The 20,446-nt window shown below is 39.5% G+C and overlaps 1 protein-coding gene across 1 annotated transcript; it reads left to right on the top strand.

Moving 5' to 3' along the window:
* Positions 1-2,080: 2,080 nt before the first annotated feature.
* bhlha9 (basic helix-loop-helix family, member a9) lies at positions 2,081-3,670 on the top strand. Its single transcript, XM_084372964.1, has one exon. It carries the CDS (start codon positions 2,270-2,272, stop codon positions 3,128-3,130), a length of 861 nt encoding a protein of 286 aa, XP_084229090.1. The 5' UTR covers positions 2,081-2,269; the 3' UTR covers positions 3,131-3,670.
* The last annotated feature ends 16,776 nt before the right edge of the window (positions 3,671-20,446 follow it).

Raw genomic sequence — 20,446 nt, 5'->3', positions numbered from 1 at the left:
TTTAACCACTATAAGACAATACATCATTTACTAATAGTTGGTCAATGATTGAGTTTTTCTACAATGTGTTGTCCTACATGATGATTTTAAGATCTTGTCCGTAATATACACAATATTTAAGTGACAAGAACATTCTATTTTTCACATGAAGCTATTGAAGTGTGTGAACACATTGTGCCATCAGGGTTTCATTGCGTCAGTGACAAATAGCTGCTCAGATGTCATATTCAGGTTAGAATTAGAGTTTTTGGCCATATAAAATAATAGGGGTTCTGTCTTTTTAACAAATAAATGCAGATCCTTGTGGATTTAACTGTGAAGGTAAGAATTGAGAACACCTGAGCAAAGTGTGGAATGCAAGGTTGACTTATGAATGGCTTTAGGGTCCAGGTCGTCAAGTTTCACAGAAAGAATAATTTTTCATTCTCTCCTCACATAATTAAAAATCTGTGAGGTTTACTGTATGTGTAAATAGAGAATACTCATGTTGTATGCAAACACTGGTACTTCACTGACTATTTATGTAATAAAAGTATCTTAATAATGAGTGAATAATCCAAGTCTAGTCTGTGTTGATCTCCTGGACAAACGGAAAAAGGCGAGACTAAAAAGTTCCCACCTCAGATCAATAGTTGTGCTTTTAGAGCTGAAACTCTGGGCTGTAATTGTTTTAAAGGTTGGCGTCTCAGAGCCGCAACACATACAATAAAAACAAGAGGGCAGGAAGGAAGCAATGCTTCTCAACGACCCCCAGTTCAGCGTCTGAGGGCCTACCCTTTAGTTATCTGACCTATTGCACTTGGCCAGAAGCCTAGCTAAAGGTCAGTGCAATCACCTTTCACTATCCACCACAATATCTGACTCATAGATCTTTCATGTGGATGCAGGTCTTTCCCCTTTTATATTCCTCAATTAGAAACTATTTTGTATGAGTAGTAGGAGATGTAAATAAAAGCAAGCCTGTTTCAATTCTGTATCTAGTAGGTCTTTGTTTAGAAAGTGACATGGAACTCATCACCTTACAAGGAAGTTCAAGTATTTCAAGTCTCAAGTATTTCAGTGTATCAACAGCCTAAATTTGATCAAAATGGAATGTCCTCACTAGCAAAAGATTATGAAAGATCGATAGTCTAACCAGCAGCAATTGTAGGTTCTAATTGTAAAATATTTGCTCTTGTTTTTTCCCTCTCTTTGAAGTCTAGTGCTCTCTCTTCTCTTGTCCTGAGGTGCTGCCCAGGCCTGATTTATGGGGATGGGTTCCAGGGAAGCGACTCTAAATTACATGGCCCTTAAACCTGCGCAGAGAGAGACAGAGAGGGAGAATCGCCACTCTAGAGACAGCTAATTGCAAGGACAAATCTAACCTAGGGTAGATAAGAAGGTTCCTCTCTTCCCAGACCTGAGAAAAGGGGAAACGTGTAAAACAGATTAGACCTCTTGGATAAATGTGCAATTTGTCATAAATGTCCTTGAGACTATTCACAGAACATCTATTAAGATGAATATCACTTCACTGCTAATGATGGTAAAAAGTAAGAGGCGTACATGATTCTGTGCAAGGAAAGCAATAATCATTTTGTTGGAGATTCAGTCTGAGTGGCATAGTGCAGCGTTGTTCTATGTGAAGAAAGGAATTGTGATGACAGGAAGAAGTGAAGAGCATAAACCAACATTACAAAACTCTACAGCCTCATGGAAAGTCTGAAGCACACATAGAGTCTGGGATTATAGCAGCGTTACGGGGTGAATTAAATCCTCTATAAAGGTGTTAAAGGAAGTGTAAAGTTAATTGCTATTTCCAAATAATTAGTATGTTTTGCGTACGTTTTACACTGACGTGAAGTGTTGAAACGTTTCTGTAAGATCCTGTAAGGGATATGAGGGAGAGTCAGAGTAGGAGGAGGAGGTGACAGTGCCATTTGCCTAGAGGGTGCCCATAAACCTGGAGAGGGAGAGAGAGTGCATCATTCCTCACAGGTGACTGTACCATGTGACTTCAAGAGCTTTAAAAAGCAGGCCAACCTGTCTTGTTGAGGTACAAGTAATCACAAGGCACCAGAGAAGTCAGAGGAGGAGAATACCTGGGCTGTCGGCACAGCAGCAAATACCGACAGCCCCACAAAGCAAGCTGAGGAGCACTCAGGGAGCGCGTCCGGTAGTCGCAGCAGCCTCACAGACTGCATTTGAACAACATAGACTCTTCACTACAACTACAAAACAAGTACGAAGATTTGACGCAGACTCGTCTTGTGTCCACGTTGTTGACACAATGAGCTGCAGCAGTGTTGCTGGATCAGAGTTCTCTGAGGAAGAGCTGGAGCTTGGCGCGCTGGACCAAGGGGAAGACGAGGGGAGTCACCAAGACAGTGAGAGCTCAACCAGCAGCCCGAGCGACCCAGAGGAAGGCCAGACCAAGAAGCGCAATCGACCAGTCCGCTCAAAAGCTCGAAGAATGGCAGCTAATGTGCGCGAGCGAAAACGCATCATGGACTACAACCAGGCCTTCAATGCTCTTCGTGTTGCTCTGAACCATGACCTCAGTGGCAAACGGCTTTCCAAGATCGCTACACTGCAGAGGGCCATTAACCGCATCTCCGCTCTCTCAGTATTCCTGAACTCAAACCCACCCAGCAAGCCCTGCACCCACCGCGAGTGCAATAGGTCATCTGTGGGGCCAGTTGCAATGGGGACATCTCAACTTGAGCAGACCAGGGTAACGGTCCCTCGCCTGGAGCACCAGAGCTACATCCCCTGGCACGCGTCCATCTCTCACCAGATGCAGCAACAACAAGGGCCTCATATGCACAGGCTGCCCACGGAGCCACATGTCTACATGGATAACACTGTGACATCTTGTCCCCCATCACCTCACTACCCTTGTTATCCCACTGAGGGACAACTTTATGCTTCACATGGACACTGTGGTAGCCCCCGTGACCATCCGCCCAGTCCTCTTCGATACCCTCAAGTGGGTGAGGGGTTGGGGTACCAGCCAGGCATGTGGGCCTCCTGCCCTCAGAGATACATGGACACTTTTGTGGAGCCCTCTCCAACTCTGGGGCTTCCCTGGCAGGTGAGCTACCTGCAGGAACCAGAGCACAACCTATCTCTGTGCTCTGAAATACTGTAACAGGGTACATCCACCACTGTGAGCCCTGAAGACTGCTGATAATGCCAGTGGACTGATGAATGACCTCAGGGAGGAAACTGTTTTTGTGTTTCTGTTGTTGCAATCAACTCAGTATTACAGTACAACTCTCTTATTAACAGATATATATAAAAAAAAGTGCAATTACAATCAAGACTGCAGAATGTTGTATATATTGTGAAATGTATTTTGATCTCACATTTCAAAAGAATGTCTCAATGTGAGCTGTAGAAAATTCACCCAAAGAATTGTGTTCAAGTTGCTCAGTTGTTTTGTGCTTCTGCAAAAATTGTTGGAAAAGATGTTGCATTACTACATATGTGATATTAAAAGGAAATGCAAATCCTCATTGCTGCATAAGATGAGGAGCAATTAGTAGAGTAATCAACAAAGATGTGACAGCTTACATATGCGCTATACTGTTATGTAACTTGCTCTTACTCTATGATTTATTTCAAGTAGTGGGCATCTTATGGAAATGTGACTAAAGATTTTAACCCAAATATTTATTCTCTGTATCGCATAAAAAGTCATGGCTGTTTGTAAAGTTGTGAAAAGTTTGTACATCATTTTCCAAACTTCAAAATTAAATGTTAAAATTATATGATTCCTCTTCAACTTACTTTCATGACAAAATGTTTAGCTGCAATCCTTTGTTTCTTAGGACTTTCATACAGCACTATCACAACACTTTGCTTTACAAATGCTGTGTGCACGCCTGTCAATGTGAGCATGTGTGCATGAGTGGGTGTGTGTGTGTGTGTGTTTGATTATAGCCTAGGGTCGGTAGCCTCTACCACTCTGAGTCTGAGATGACAGAGGTCCTTCACTCAGTTGAAAAATGTCCTTACAAGTCCATTCTTGTCATTTTTCTGGGAGAAGAGAAGTCAAGGTGCTTTTAACACACAGCAAAATAAAAGCATGGGTCGACGGAGAAGGACAACACTGACAGTGTTTGTGTTATGTGAGCCAAAAACCTTGATAAGCAATAGAGGGGTATGGAAATTATGTCCAGCTGAATATGCTTTTCTTGGCTTTTTGCTTTCTGCACAGAAGTACAATTAAGTAATAAATCTGATCTGCAACAAATCAGCAAGTGACATCATTACTAGTAACTATCAATAAGTCAGTTGTTCTGTGTGCAGATCAAGTTGAGTAAATTATAACCACAATTTCCCCCCTAGCACGACCAGCTCATGTTAGTCAACAACAGCTTTCCCTCCCCTGCTGAGCAGCATGTAATGGAAAACAGCTTTAATATTAGACTATAGGACGAGCCGACCGACAGATTTATGTGGGCTCAGGAAGGAAGACTGTGCCCCGTCATCAACGCGGTGAAATCCCCTGTCGGGCTGAACTGGCCCGCAGGTGGAATTGGGTGTGTGAGAGTTTTTTGAACATCCTGGAGGTCTCCCAACAAGGGCCTCGAGACGCTGCTGAAAAGAGTTGGCCCGGGGAGAACTACTGCAGGCTTGGTGGAGAAATAAATAGTGTGGTACAACAACAATTAGCAGACAGGAAGGAAAGGGAATACGGACAAAGAGATGAATGGAAAGGAGGAGTAAAATAATAGGAAGAGGAGGATATAGGTGGTGAGAACAGGGCAGAGACTACAGTTGAGCCGTCGTTCAGCTCCTTTTACAGACGTGAATCACTAGAAAACCTTGACTCACCAGCGAGAGACGAGTGTGGCTGACAGCACATGACGGCATGTCTCTTCCTCCTCCTTCTTTGGAACAAAAACAGATATCGACTCACTATGGTGCCAGTTGATCTACCCACCTGGGTCCTCAAGAGACTCCAGGGTGAAAGTGGGTTGTAAGTAATGTGCAATTCCACTGAGACCACATCTTTCTGTAGTTCTGTCGCTGGTTTATTTTACAGAGAGACTCCACATCATGTAAATAAGAATGCAAAAAGCCTGGCCCTCTGTTTCCTTACACAAAAAACAGTTGGCAACAGAAAGGGAGGGTTGAAAAGATTTTGTAGTATTTTCACTGTAAATTTAACACGAGAAAACACCCAATTAATTACATCTGTAAATTAATTGTCATAATTGTTAATTCATTGCAAAATAAAGTGACATTAAAATGAGTTTAGATTTGCGTTGAAGAGTGACGCTATTTCACATTTATAATGAAAGTCACGTAAGAAGTGACAGTTTAATCTTAATAAGGTAGATCTCAGCACTGTGCAGTTAATTGGTTAATTGATTAACAAAAACTAATTGCACATATGGGTTCAGAAATCTTAAAATAAGAATTTGCTGCTTATTGTTTTCTAATACGATTGTGAACTGAATATCTGTGGGATTTTGTACTGTTTGTCAGATGTAACAAAACATCTTTACATGGCACCTTGGGCTCTGGGAAACCATGAGGACGCATAGTTTAAAAAAATGTTTTAATATAAAATGATGAATCCAATAATCAAGAATCTAAGTGGTAGGTTACAGTACTGTACAGTACAATATGGCAAGAGTCTATATACCAAATGTACCATGAAATTACAACCTATTTTAGGGCCAAAAAAACTCAAATGTTACAATAAAAAGAACAGAATCCATTTCTATGCATTCTTATACAGTTTGATATGTAAATTTAAATTGATGCGCTGTAAGAGATATTAATAGGATAGTTGTTTTTATTGTTTTGGCAGAAATAATTAGTTTTGAATAGAGAACATGGTTTTGAATGAATTTTGCTATTGATCTGTGGGTGGTTAAATGGTTAACTGTTTTCAGTTAAGAGTTTTGAGGAACTGAGTTGTAGAATTTGTTTGTCATTGTTTTGACCCACTGTGAATGTATAAACAATACATGTGTAAGCTATTTACATGTTTGATAGAAGTATTTTGTCATTAAAGATTCCATGCAGAGCGAAATCCCATTACTTTGTCGGGCCTTTGTGCAGAAAAACGCTCTAAAAGGTCAACTTCCATGTTGAATTGTGACTCACCTGAGGATTTACCTCACTTCTCTGACATGTGAGCCGCACAGTGATGCACCTTTTTTTCAGACTGTTCCGCCTCCTTTACACCCTCCGCTGCCAAGCTGATGGAAAAGAAAACAAGCAAACATGAGAGAAATGATGCCAAGACATGAGGCTGTGTTTGCGTGATATATGGGGATGAGTCAGCCTTCAGAGTGAAAATGCATGTTGATGCTCTACATACTGTGCCCACCCCCTGCTCCCTAAGCACACACACACAAGCACAAACAAACACATTATGCTGCTATGACATCATTGGTGAAGGTGAAGGAAGTGAAGGTGCCAGAGGACACGATGTGTCAGACTTTATTTTATTCCCATGACGTGTACAAACACATTATAACTGATTTATTACTTACCGTCTGACATTAAGTTATATGCATCTGGGAACTCACTAACCACACAACGATGCTTATTTAAAGGCATATACTTCGAATTTGACCAGTACTTACGACGATACAGCAAATCTACGCCAAATCACACATCAAATTATTATGTTCAAGGCGATAAACAGTGTTCAGCTGTCATGCATTTCACAAGACCTCTTCATATGGGTAACACAAAAATGTTAATAACTTATTTTGTTTTTAATTACAACTTACTCAGGAACAGCCTTGGAACAACAGAAATTTCCACATCGGTGACATAATAAAATCATTGGGTTGCTTGATAGCCTAAAGGTTAAAGAATATATCAATTCTTTTCATTCTGTCAAAGACAAACTAAAACAAAAACATCAAAAGAATATATGATCACTATGTTGCAGTATGGTATGAAGAATCTCCTGGACTTTTCTAAAATAATTAAACTAATCACACATATAAACTGTTCAGGATGAGCAGTAACCGACTGGATCAGTGACCCTACAGCCCTGTTACTACATTATGAAAAAGGGGTAATTGATAATAGTCGCTTTGTTTCTTGGACTAATGTTACATTTACATCCACAAAGTTAATTTCACAAGTGAAAAGAAAACATTCTCTGGAGAACCAACTATACTAGGCTGAACATGTAAAGACGAGTCATAACTTTGGTTTGACAATTTGTAGACCAACTTCTTCATGTCTTCTTGTAGGTTTTCTCTTTTATATTACTTCTATCCTTAATAAAATAGAAAACTCTTAAGTGTTATCTGCCCTTTTCTTTTGACAAGTCAGACAAGATGCAGCTTGTTTTACTGATCTGATTTGATTCAAAGCAGTTTCACTACTGAACACCAGATGGAGGCAAATATTCAGTAAAGTGGTCGGAACAAAAAACGATTGAATTCAACCTAAAAACAAAACAAAAAAACAAATAGAAGGCTAAAACGTGACTGTTGTGCAGGTAAGTTCATTATCATAGATTACTAACAGGTATAAATGCCCCCTGCCACAGTTTTATGTAAGAATGCAAACAACTGTCTTCTGTAGAGACTGAACAGCTTGTTAATAAGAGCTTATTTGATGTTGCAGTACCATGCCTGGGCAGGTGAAAATATTGCAGCCTATTATCCTGTTTTTGTTCAGTGTAGTTCTCCCTGGACTATTCTCTCTCTGTCACAAAGCTGCACCACAAAACATTTCATGTCAGACAAAGTAAAACAAAACATGGATGCAAAGCCAGGGAAAACAATGCTGTAGGTTACATTAAAAAGGAAAATAACATTCTGTATATATTTCAGCATTGGACATGAAAACATTAGAACTGTACCCTGAGCTTGTTTTAATAAGTTATCACACAAACAAACATTAATTACACTAAAAGCCAATCAAAAGCATATGCAACTACTATTTTCAACATGCACAACAGGGTGATCTCAGCATGGCAACAGACATAACGATGTCCTTTTACTGTTCTGTTACAAGCCTGTGAGTTGTGAGAGTCTGGAAACACTGTTTAGTCACTTCCTCTGTGCTTTGAAAGGGTGCAGCAGCACTTAACTTCTCTACTGCTCCTCTTCTCCTCTGTGCTACTCCTCTAATACACAATCTAGAGTGCAACACACAGCTTTTATTCATGGTCCTGCTACAGCCTGACCTCCCTGTTGACAAGGGCACACAGTGATCACTATCAAACTTTATTTTCTGAAAAATCTAAATCTATATTCAGTCTAATTACATTGAAGAGCAGCCCTGCCTGGACAGCAGGAGAAACAATGAACTGATCCTGGATCCAATTCATGTACTTCTCTCCATTTTCCTTAACTGTTGGAGCCAGGTTATGCTCTAACAGAATTTATTTGTGATTACACCTCTTGCAAATGGCCACCAGTGTTGGGGATAACTAATCAAACAATTACATTGTTACTTGTGTTACACAGGTTTAGCAGTTATCTGTATAATGGGCGGATAAAAAAAAAAAATCAAACTGCCTTTTCATGTATGCACAACAATCGTCTGATCTCTCCTTAAATTCAACACAGTGATGCCGTCTAGTGCGCTCACAGAGAGGCTTGTCAGCCTGGGCAGTCTGGTGCTGACTGAGGGTGAATACAGGTTTTGAGAGACTCCTCCCAATGAGGTGTAACCACTGCTTTATTGATAAACACGTCAGATAAGCTGGACTAGTCTACTATAAAGCCATGGTTTGTTGAGCAAGCAACTTGAGTGTGTTTGTTTCAGCATGTTTGACCTGTTAAGATGGCAGTTTATATGCCATTTAAATTTTTTTCCCCTTTCAAACAGGAACTTTGCTGATTTTCAACCAGCTTTGTATCACTAAAATGTTGGTGGTATATGCAAATTAACAATGTTAAACCTCTCTCCATTTTTCAGGAAAAATCTGCCAAATGACACATAACGTGTCATCTGGAGAATTTTAGGGCTGTTGCAACTACAGATTGTTGTGCCACATTTTATAAGCATGCATCTACAGAAACAAAGGGTATCGAAAAGGCAGATCGAAACGCTCGCCAGGATCTCCAGGATCTCCAGGATCAAGTGAGTGGGCTTCTCGTCAAACTCCAATCATACTGTGATCAAGCAGTGCTGATAAACTATAAGTTCCTGTGACTACACTGTGTATTTCTAACTTAAAATGCTTTCAGAAAGTTTCCACCATATTGTTCCTGTGTTGTGAAAACTGAGGCTGAAAAAACTCAAGATCATACAGTGAAACAGGGCAGTGCTGATCAAATATGAACCACGATGCTGTTCACTGTCTATTTCTCAACATATTCGTAACATATTTTGGTGTTTAGCTGTAATACAATTAATGAAGCTCAACACAAGTTCAGTCAGGAAACTATCTTATTGTTCAATAATTCACAAACTCTCTCTCCACACTTATAATCAGCTGACTATGGACGTTTACTCCAACCAGATTTTGCCACGATTAAATCAACCATTCATGTCGTTACTGTCATCCCTTTAAATCTTCTCTCCTCTCTGCTGTTGTCAGCTGTTGTCTCGGTGCAAAATCATCTTCCTCCACCCCATCCACCTCCAGTTCATGATATCGAGTGCCCAGTTGGAGTTTAACAGAATCCACCTCATCACATCCAGATCTTCTGCCATCACCTTCATCCCATCACCACCACCAGTTTCTAGGCTCCATCAGGGGGTTTCCTATACTACTCCCTCTTAAAATATAATGGATGTCACAATGAGGCCTAATCACCACAGACTCATATTTCTCATCTGATGTGCACATTGCAATATATATATTCAATCAGAAAGTCTCTCCTAACTGAAATACTTTTACTGTACAGTGCTAGGAAGGCCTACCCCTTTTATATTGTTTTATAAATTGATATAGTTTAAGTTTGAGGGCATTATAGCCTACTGTGCATAACACTTTTCTGTGAAGTGCTGTTTGGTTTTGGGTTTGTCTTTTAAGGTCGGATTTGTCGGATATTACAAAATTAAAGAGCTTAAGAAAGAACTTGTGTGTCCTTATCTCAATCTAAGGGGATGTTGCGGATTAACACAAAAATAATGGAAAGAGCACTGTAACAAATTATTTTTAAAGGGACTAAATAAGTTAATTTAATGAGTAATATGTAACACATTACTTTTGTTGAGAAACGACCCCAACAATGAAGGCCACTACCCAAGGCAGAGTGAAAGGCCAGCCATCACAGAAAGGGAGGCAATGTGAAATTATTGAAATATAACAACACACATTCCCAGTCAGTCTCTTCTGGAAGGAATTCATAGGGTTCATGACAAGTTGATATTCAACTAAAACTGCATCTGACAGCGTATGTATGCATTATTAGGGTCTTTTAATACCCAACTTAAACTTTTCTTCTTCGGAAAGCATTTATATGTATTTAATTTATTGCTTGACTTTATCATCTTGATATTTTTCTTTTTTTTTATCCCCTGGTGTTTTACAATCCCTGTTCTATTTTAATTTGATAATGCATCGCCTATATAAATAAATGATATCATTATTAAGTAGAGTTGTTCAGACACAGCCCCCCCAAACTTACATCAGAGATTCAGCAGTTCTGAAGTAGATGCCTACTGACAGCTTCACTCCTGTTAACTACTACTAGCTCTAAAACATGAGCCCATCTGATGCCACATCACCAGTGTGGACAAAACTGATTCTTGAGTTCATACAGTATAAACCCCAATCAAACCCAACACACGCTGGCTGACAACACTGACTGCTCTGAAGCTCTTGATCGTCAGCTCACAGATGTGTGTGAGTGGCTAGTTTGCTACGTTCAACAAGCTCTCTTAGGTTTTTTAGTCCAATAAATATATACAGTCCCCTCCAAAACTATTGGAACAGCAATTCCAATTCCTTTATTTTTGCTGTACACTGAAAACATTTGGGTTTGACATCAAAAGATAAAGATGAGTCAAGAGATCAGTATGTCAGCATCCATTTCTGGGTATTTACATCTAGATCTGTTAAAAAACCTAGAAGATATCACCTTTTGTTTGAACCCACCCATTTTTCAAGTAAAATAATTGGAAAATGTGACTGACAGGGGTTTTTTGCTGCCCAGGTGTGTCCTATCACATTGATTATTCAAACAATAAATAGCGCTGAATGTCTACTCTCAGTTTCAGCTTTGGGTTTTGCCTTTGCAGACTGCATTTATAGTTAAAAAGGGTGAATCAACGTGAAGACCAGAGAGCTGTCTATGGGAGAAAAGCAAGCAATTTTGAAGCTGAGAGAAGATGGAAAATCAATCAGAGCTATTGTACAAACATTGGCCATAGCCAGTACAACCATTTGGAATGTCCCGAAGAAGAAAGAAACCACTGGTCTATTCAGCAATAGATGTTGAACTGGTAGACGAAGGAAAACACCAGCAGTTGATGACAAAACATTGTGAGAGCTGTGAAGAAAAACCCTAAAACAACTATCAGTGACAACACCAACAACCTCCAGAGGGCAGGAGTTAAGGTATCACAATCCACCGTTCGCAGAAGACTTGAGGAACAAAAGTACAGAGGCCACACCAGAAGACGCAAACCACTCATTAGCAGTAGGAATAGAAGGCCAGATAGGAATTTGCCAAAAAGTACAGAGACGAGGCTCATAAGTTCAGGGACAAAGTTTTATGGACTGATGAGACAAAGATGAACCTTCACCAAAGTGATGGAAAGGCTAATGTGTGGAGAAAGGAAGGATGTGCTTATGATCCCAAACACACAAGCTCATCTATGAAACAATGTTTTCAGTGTACAACCAAATAATGGAATTGGCCTCGCTGTTCCAATAGTTTTGGAGGGACTGTATAAGAAAAATGCTTCCAAAATAACATAACAACCCAAGCTTTAAAGTATTTATTGATGAAAGGTAATTATGTTATCCTGCATCTTGAACTGGAAAAAATGTGGGTAGAGGAAATAAAGGAACAGATAACCTTGTGGCCTGTAATGCCTCAAAGCAACAACTTGCAGCAAATGTGCAGTTGAGCCTCGGCTGACTGTGGCAGGAGAGCAGAAAGGTGACACATCTACCAATCCACCGTGGATAACTTGGTTGGCTGACATTGAGGTCACAGACACACCGGGATAAACTGAGAATGGAGGATGGCAGTCCTGGCTGTGAGATCAGAGGGACTGTATTCAACGTCAAGGTGAAGAGGCCGTTGGTTTATGAATTTGAAATAGTGAAGCGAATCCCTAATGTAGTCTGTAGCTTTGATTTTGTCTCAGTCCTATGACCTGCATCTTTGCCTTTTCATTAAATTCCGGCTCTCTTCATTTGCCAGTACAAGTTGTTTATCTGCTTTGAGATGGAAAAAAACTCCTCAGCCTTCTGTTGATATGCAGCAGGGAATAACCAGGGGCAGGGAAATTTGATGACATTTACTTTTCTGGCAATATTCATCTAGAGTCACGCACATGCACACGCGCGCACACTCGCACGCATGCGCGCGTGCATACACACAGAGAGAGAGAGAGAGAGAGAGAGAAAGTATTTTATCTCCTGTTTGGTCTATTTATTCCGTACAGGCTATGTATTTTTATACAGTATGTAAACAACTTTTTTGTATTGTCTCACTCCCCCCTTCTCTCTGTTTGCTGCTTTCAGCTCACCAATTGATTCCTCTTCAAATTCAGCTCCGAGGACACTCTGTTCCAATTAAGGCTGCATCATAAATGCAACGAGAGAATCTGACAAAAGCACAGTCTGAAAAACATCTGCTGTGTCTTTCAAAATGTCTGCGTCCAGACTGAAACTCCTTAGATCTCTGTGCTGAGCCATCTCAGCAAAAGCAATAACTGCTTGCGCTGTATAAGAAAAGTTATTCATTACTGTCAGTAATAATGGGCACACTGAGTTTGTTAGAGTGTGTAATCCTGCACAATACTATGGTGGTCCTGAGACCCCAATGCACAGCAGCTTTAGAAAACATCCAAATGCAGCATGCAGAGAAAATGCTGAGAAAGAATACACAGACAAATTCACCAATTTAAAATGTATGCAGCATACAAATGTGTTGGAAACAGAAAAATAACTTGTACACACAAATACAGAAATTCACTATAAATACAGAGAACACAATACAGTCTTTAATGATCTACCACTTCTAACATTTTAGTATTGGTTTTTGTTTTCTCTATTTCCCTGTGTGTCTGTATTTGTATTGATTTACTGCACATTTGATTTTTTTGTGTTTATGTGATTTGTGTTTTGTGTTTAAGATACCATAAAACACAGAACAGGTTCACTATGAAGGAGGACTGTACTTCTCTTGGAGCTTCCTATATCTATAGAAGGTAGATGACAATGTTCAGGGCCTATGACCGAAAAACCTCCACCAACTGGTTCTACTGGTGAAGCTGTTTGTGAAAACGTGTACAAATGCAAGGCAAGCTGTTGTTAAAACAAACACATGTGTACTGAGTTGACCTTCCCCAGTGAACAGTGAGTAGGTGAAAAAAAAGCGCACTTGTCTGTCCTGAAGAGTAAGTGTTGGTATCATGCTGTGGTTTGTCCATATTGGCCTGTGCTCTGTTCATTAGTCTCTGATTTGTCCATATCCCAGTAGGCCTGAGCTCTGTTCACTTGGCTTCAATTAGGTTTAGTACAAAGAGGTTGCTGAGCTGCTCAGTGAACTTCAAAGCCTGTGGTGTTTTTGTTTTGACATGTAGTAAATATGTGTTGTTGTTCTCATAAAGTATTTGTATTAAATGATCGTTGCTATGATGTAGTGGCTGATTTAACTTTATAGTATTTAATCAAATGTTTCAAACAACTACTGTAAATTGTCATGACTATTAGTATAAACAGTTGTAGTAGTCGGGGCTGCACAATATGCCAAAAAAATCATATTGCAATTATATTGACAGATATTGCGATTATGATATGATTCACGATTACTGGGAATGATCATTTTATTTTTACATTCATTTTCTGAAAAACTACTAAAACATGATGTGAAACATCATGTTTTCTTATATCTGGAGAACAAGATTTGTAGACCAGGGCATCTCAGCAGCACTACAGTACTTCATTATAATGCTGTTTTTATTATAGTTGGTGGAGTGTGTGTCCCATGTACAGACGCCGTGTTATTGCAGCAGTGGCCCAGGGTTCAAGTCCAACCTGTGACCTTTTGCTGCATGTCATTCCCCCTCTCTCTCTCTCATCCTGTTTCCTGTCATCTCTCAAAGCTGTCCTTTAAATAAAGCCACGAAAAGGCCCAAAAACAAAGTTGGGGTTTCTTGTGATTTGGATGTTGCACTTAGCCACATTGTGATTTCAATAATATTTCAATCAACTGTGCAGCCCTCGAGTAGAATTCTTGTTTTATTATATTAGCAAGTTACTTTACAAGGCTCCCAAAGCAGGCACACAATTATTGTTTGGCTTACAGACACATACAAGTGGACATAACACACAAGATAACAAGACTTCCTCTTTTTCTCTGCCTCACCTCAAGAATTTCAAGATGGATGTCATTTCTCCAGGTGCTCTCTAACATCATTAGTCAAGATGCCAGGCTGAATAGATGGGTAATGTCAACAACGCAGCCATTTCCCTCGGTCATGTTTCAGGCGCCATGAATTGTAGAGTTCTCAAGGAAATATTTGATCTGTCCTGTGACACAGTACATTTGATGAGAGAAGTGAAAACATGGAGCTGTGAGTGTGTTCAGTTAATTGTAAAAAAAAACCCCAAAAAACCTCCTGTGACTGCTTCTCCTCCTTCCGTGTTTTTAACATATACAAATGTACACAGCAGGTTAGAGACTTCACAAGGCATTTATTTCAACACTGAACTGAGGAGAACTTCAATTTCACAAGCTAACCTCACCCTCTGACAGCTCGTACACGTCTACGTATCCCTTCCCCCCAATACACTGCCTATTAACTCAAAGGTCAATAAACACAAGCCAACACCGAATGGATTTTGAGATGCTGTCAGCTACTGACATTTTCAATGGAGTTCTTTAATTTTACACAATTAACTAAAATACAATCATTTGCTCTGACAGATGTCAGGGTGTGTTATATTTGTTTATTGTCTCGTTTCATTTCAACCCACACGACTGGAGTTATAAGAGATTAAGTAAGAATATTTTTGCAAGGAACTTTTTACTTCTACATTGCAATTTAAAGTTTGGTTGTTTAACTGAAAAGACATTTTTCCAATATGTCCATTCATTGGCATGCTGTGCAGCCCTGTGTAGCCTTAACAACTTAAGGAGGGCACAGAGGATGGATTACTTAAAGTTAGTAATTTAGTTAATAAAGTGGGTCTAAATAATTGCAAAAAGTAAATTGGTCTTTTAAAAGGTTATCTGTACCCTGACATAGGGCGACCTCTCAGGAATATAAAACGACACCTTGTTAAGTGATTGGACAGGCTCATTTCAGCAGCTATTTTCGCTGCTGCACCCTTAATTATTTAATTTTCTCCCCGTCTTGGAACCCACCTCTAATGGATTGATTTTTTCCAGGGAAATTGGTTTATAAAGCCTCTGTGAAAATAGAGGGTGGCAGGGAAGTGTCAGAAGAGAAGAAAGTGAGCTGTAGAGGGTTTGGAGAAAAATAGTGGGTTAAGATGCGAATAAGGACAATGTTGTAAATAAGATGAAATTCATAGTTTCTGCCTTGAGAGGCTCTCCATGCAATTACAGCCTCTTGTATTCCATAAGCTCCCTCTAACCGTTTATTTGAAACCATTTCATCAAATCCACAAGAAAGACAATTAATATCTGTGATTGAACCACAACATCCTGAGGTCAAATGAATATTGGACCCGAGCTGATGTCTTCCAGAGTAACACAGATTTTCATACATGTTTATACAATCTCACTCAAATTAGTGTCCTCTGGGAGAGATAGCAAAGGGCTCGAATGTAATGAGAATACCAAAGAGTTTGTGTCATTAGTCATAGATAAAGATACATTATATGCCAGACTTACATGGCCTCTGGGGCTTTACTGTATTTTTCTTTGACTGAGGTTTTCTTTTTTCCTCCTGTGCCGCTGAGACTCACAATTTAATCAATTCCCTTTTCTGAGCCTGAGAAATAGAAAGAAAAGGCAATTACTGAAGGAGAAAATATGATAAGGGTAAAGAATTGAACCCCAACTGTCAGAAGAAGATGGATTAGTTTTGTTCTGTTAGGTAAGTCAAACAGGCTTTATATTTACTGTGTGGTTAAGGAAAATGAAACCCAAACATCATAACATCAGTGTTTGACTGACATGCACAGAGCAGTACTCTGCAGGGGATTAATCCATGATTGTGTGAGGTTATCAGTGAACTCAATAATCTAATGTAAATGTACACACAGTATGAAGTCAAATGGCTAATCCCTTTGATAACAATGAAAATGACTTCATAATAGATGACATGGTTAATGAACACCGCTTACTACTGGCTTTAATTATGGTTCATCAGATACTTTATGAGGAAAACACGTGTTGAATAATGCTGTCATTAACATTAACCATTTTTGAACAGACGTTTGAATTGAATGCCAGCATTCTTCCTTTAACAATGGTTAAAAAAACGGAAAGACAAATAAAGCCCCCAGCTCTTGAGGGATAATAACTTAATGAGTAATTAGAAATGATTTTTGTATTGCAGCAGTTAGCACTAACATTAACCTAGCTAAGCTAGTTAACTAGCTACAACGTCAGCTAACATTTTCGTGACGCACTTTAGCTAACGTCGTTAAACTACCTAACGTTGTTTTTACGTTGCGTGTAAGTTATAAATGTATATAAATAATATATAAATAATAGATTTCAAATATACCTTGTTTGCTACAACGTTGACTGACATGTATTGTTGTTGTCCTTCACAAAACTTGGACGAGTGTAAATTAATTTCATCATCCATATTAATGTAGTCGACTGGAGATGATGCTTTGCTGTGAGCGCCCCCTGGTGTCTGCTCCTGTGGAGGACAACAGGTGGAGGATCTAGGTTCCTGAGACTGCGGTCCTGAACGTGCTGCCTCCGCTGCTGCAGGGACGTGCTGTAGTATTGCCTGTAATAGCATCTTATTAAAACTACCTTCAAAAAAAGGTTTTGCTTGTAGTTTCAAAGAAAACCAAAATAAATAACTTACAAGGGTATGTAGACATTTCCCCCATGACATGTCCATGGATTAGTTTATGATAAAATCCCTTTGACAGTCTGGTATCAAAAGTAGCCCAGGCTATGCAAAGTGTTACCTGAACATGCACTCCATGGATTTTTTGACTCATGAATTCAGTTTTCATGTTAAGTAGTCCCAGTTTGTGTCTAACAAACCCAGCAGGTTAGCCTATTTGACAGCTCTCACTCATATTATCCAATATCCTCAAAACCTCCTCTTCAGCAGCGTGCAGCTTACTGCTGGTGTTACAGTGAATGCACTCTGTCTGCTGCACACTGAAAGCCTTTCTAAAGCATTTTACAAGGTGTGGCTTTATTCCCTCAAGCGAAGAAAGACAGCGGCCTAAAAACCTTGCATGTATTTAAGAAGAAGCAAAAGATACAGCCTGTATACAACAAATGACCTGTGAGTGTAGACATTTTGAACACCAGCTGAAATACATTGCACAACATACCATCAAGATAAAAACGTGTATTTACTTTAGACTATTTAATGTGAAACTGTATTTATTTGGGACTTCAGAGAGAACTGGCATCTTTCTACAGTGTTCTTGTTATCGACCTTGTACGCAGCTTTACTGAATCACAGCCTCATCAAGTATTTATGCCATGCACTGTTCAGCTTATTATTAGAAACATTTTACTGTATGAAATATTGTCCATGACACAATAATGCTTGCACAACAGCTTCCCATCAGTCCTCATTTACATATGCAAACATTGTTCTGTATTTGGTGCGTGAACATCGGGGGCTCTCGTGTATTTATTATCATCTATAGTAGCTCTTTGAAGAAGCATGAAATGAACACACAATTAATGCAAACAAAATTAAAAGAAATCTGTGATACAAATCTTAAGATACACATCATGATTTTGTCTTTTCCTGTAGGTTTGCTAGTGGTTTCCACACGACTAAAAAAGGTTTTACAAGTCAGTCAGATCAATAAAATGGCTGGTGTGAAATCCAGTTTTTACCAGCAGGGTTATCCCTCAGACAGGACTGACAATGCTCTGAATTTGGCAGTCAGAAATTGTGGGTTAGAAGTGTTATTCGTGAAAGTTGGTGTGTGTGTCGGTGTGTAAGGGTTTGAGAAAACTAAAACCTCTGAGGACTTAATCATGAAGAAGACAGACACTGTCCTGTGACTGCTCGCATCGATGAAGCTCGCTCTGACATCTCTCCCCGTACAGGCTTAAAGTAAGGCATACTTACTTATCGACCCTCTTCTCAAACTATGGCAGTCCTTCTGGATCTGTACTGCAAGGTGAGTTTTAAAACATGTCGTATGTCCTCAAGTATTTTTTGGACTGTGCATTGTTTCTTTTGAACACTCCACAGCATCCAGAAGAAATGTTGCAATTAAATGCTGCACTGCCGTTGTGTGGGTTGGGTAATTGGCTTCAAATTGTACATGCACGTTGAGCAATTGTGTACTTATGTTTTTATGCACTGTGTTAACTGAGCTGCATCATGACGTTGTGTTCTTTATATTCAATACCACAATAATATATTCCAGATTGTTTCTTTTTCTTTTCTTCTACTGACTCTTAGTTTTTACTATTTTTAATGATTAGAAACTGGCCTGCAGTATTTGTCATTGCAGGTATTTGTGTTTGTGTTGATGACAGATATTTAATAGGGCTTTTTTTTTTACATTTTGACTTGTCATAGTAGGAAAACACAGTTACAAATTAGTGTTGTTTACAGCATTAAGTCTATTGTTTTCAGGTGACAGTGAGCCAGCATGCACACTACCAGGACCCTGAAACTAAAGCAGCTACAAGGAATTCAGCCATCATTAATTTAATTACTGACACCTGTACCATGATGTGACAGAATGTCTGCTGTGACAACGTTCTGTTGTTGCACAGGTGTTTCCTGTTGTTGATTGGCTGTCTCTAGCCTGAGCAACGTTGGATTGTTTATTTCTGTGGGCTGCTGGTTCAATGCATCATGAAGGTCTGTTTATAGACCTTCCTCACAACAGACATCTTACCCCGTCAAACACAGCTGCAAGGTAACATGATTAATGGCTGAATTCCATTCAGGTGTGCCAGTTCCAGGGACATTGTATTGTATGCTGGCTAACTGGGACATGTAAAACAACCAAATGTAACTATCTGGAGAAAGATCCTTTCCTCCTCCGTTCATTTGTTGGTTGGATTGTCAGCAGGCTTACACAAAAACTATTAAACAGATTTCCATGAAACTTGGATGGAAGATGGGTCTTCGCCCAGAAAAGACCCTGCTCAACTCTTAGTGTGGATCTAAATAAAGGGATGGATCAAAGAATTTTCTCTAACTTTCTTTTGGGCTTTATCTTACACCTATTTAAGTGTCATTGCTTGTTTGTTATCATTCTCACGCCCAGTGCCCATGTTGTATGAATAGCAAATGTACCTGCACCCACCTGTGCACCCCTGGGCGTGTTGGTCCTAAAGTGAGGTTTGGTCAGGTGCACTGACAAAGCAACTGTAGTTAAATTACATCACGTACATTACGTAACTGAAGTTACGCATTTGATGTAGGAATGTTGATAACTGAAGTTGCATAAATAACAGTTATTTTAAGCCAAAACCAAGTTGTTTTCTTGCCTAAACCAAACCAAATTGTGAGCGACTGACAGGCACACAGGACTGAGGAAGATCCATTGAAACAAATTACATCACCGCTGTACAAACACTGCTGCTTTCAGGGCCCTCAGGTCTTCTTTTGTTCGTCTTTTTTTAAGGGAAGACGAGCACAATCTGGCTCCCATGGAAGTTTGAGTTGAAGTCACGTAAACTATTTCATTTTATTATTGTCATTTTGTTCACTTTGCATTACAGTCGAAATCACCGAGCCTTTACTCAATAACAAAGCAACATTGTTTCATGCCTGTGAACAGTCAAGCTTCAACAATACTTACCGCAATAAATTTAACATTTCAAATGGAAAAGATGTCCTGCTTCATCACTTTACTTTTCGCCTCTGTTGTTCTGTAATTGCCTTTGAAAGTGTACATGCAGCAGAACTAATGTGCTTTGCTTGCTTGATTCTATTGAAATGTCAAATTGTTTTCTTGAGAACGAGTAAGCTTGCTGGTCAATGATCCTGAAAGACAATTCAATTGCCTTGTAAAAGGATGGCTTGGGGCTTTGAAAAGACGATTGTGTTTCAGTGAAAAGAGGGTGTTCAAAAAATAAACACCAGGCTTGCTTTCTGAAATGTGGATTTTTTAGTATTGCTTTTAATGTTATTGACGTGATGAACACTTTAAGGGAAACATATGATTTATTGTCCTTTTTCCCCT

This window comes from Pagrus pagrus, assembly GCF_965226575.1.
Source record: "Pagrus pagrus genome assembly, chromosome: 14".
In the NCBI taxonomy this organism is placed as follows: Eukaryota; Metazoa; Chordata; class Actinopteri; order Spariformes; family Sparidae; genus Pagrus; species Pagrus pagrus.
The sequence above is the reverse complement of the archived record's forward strand: the minus strand, read 5'-3'. Positions and strand labels throughout refer to the sequence as shown.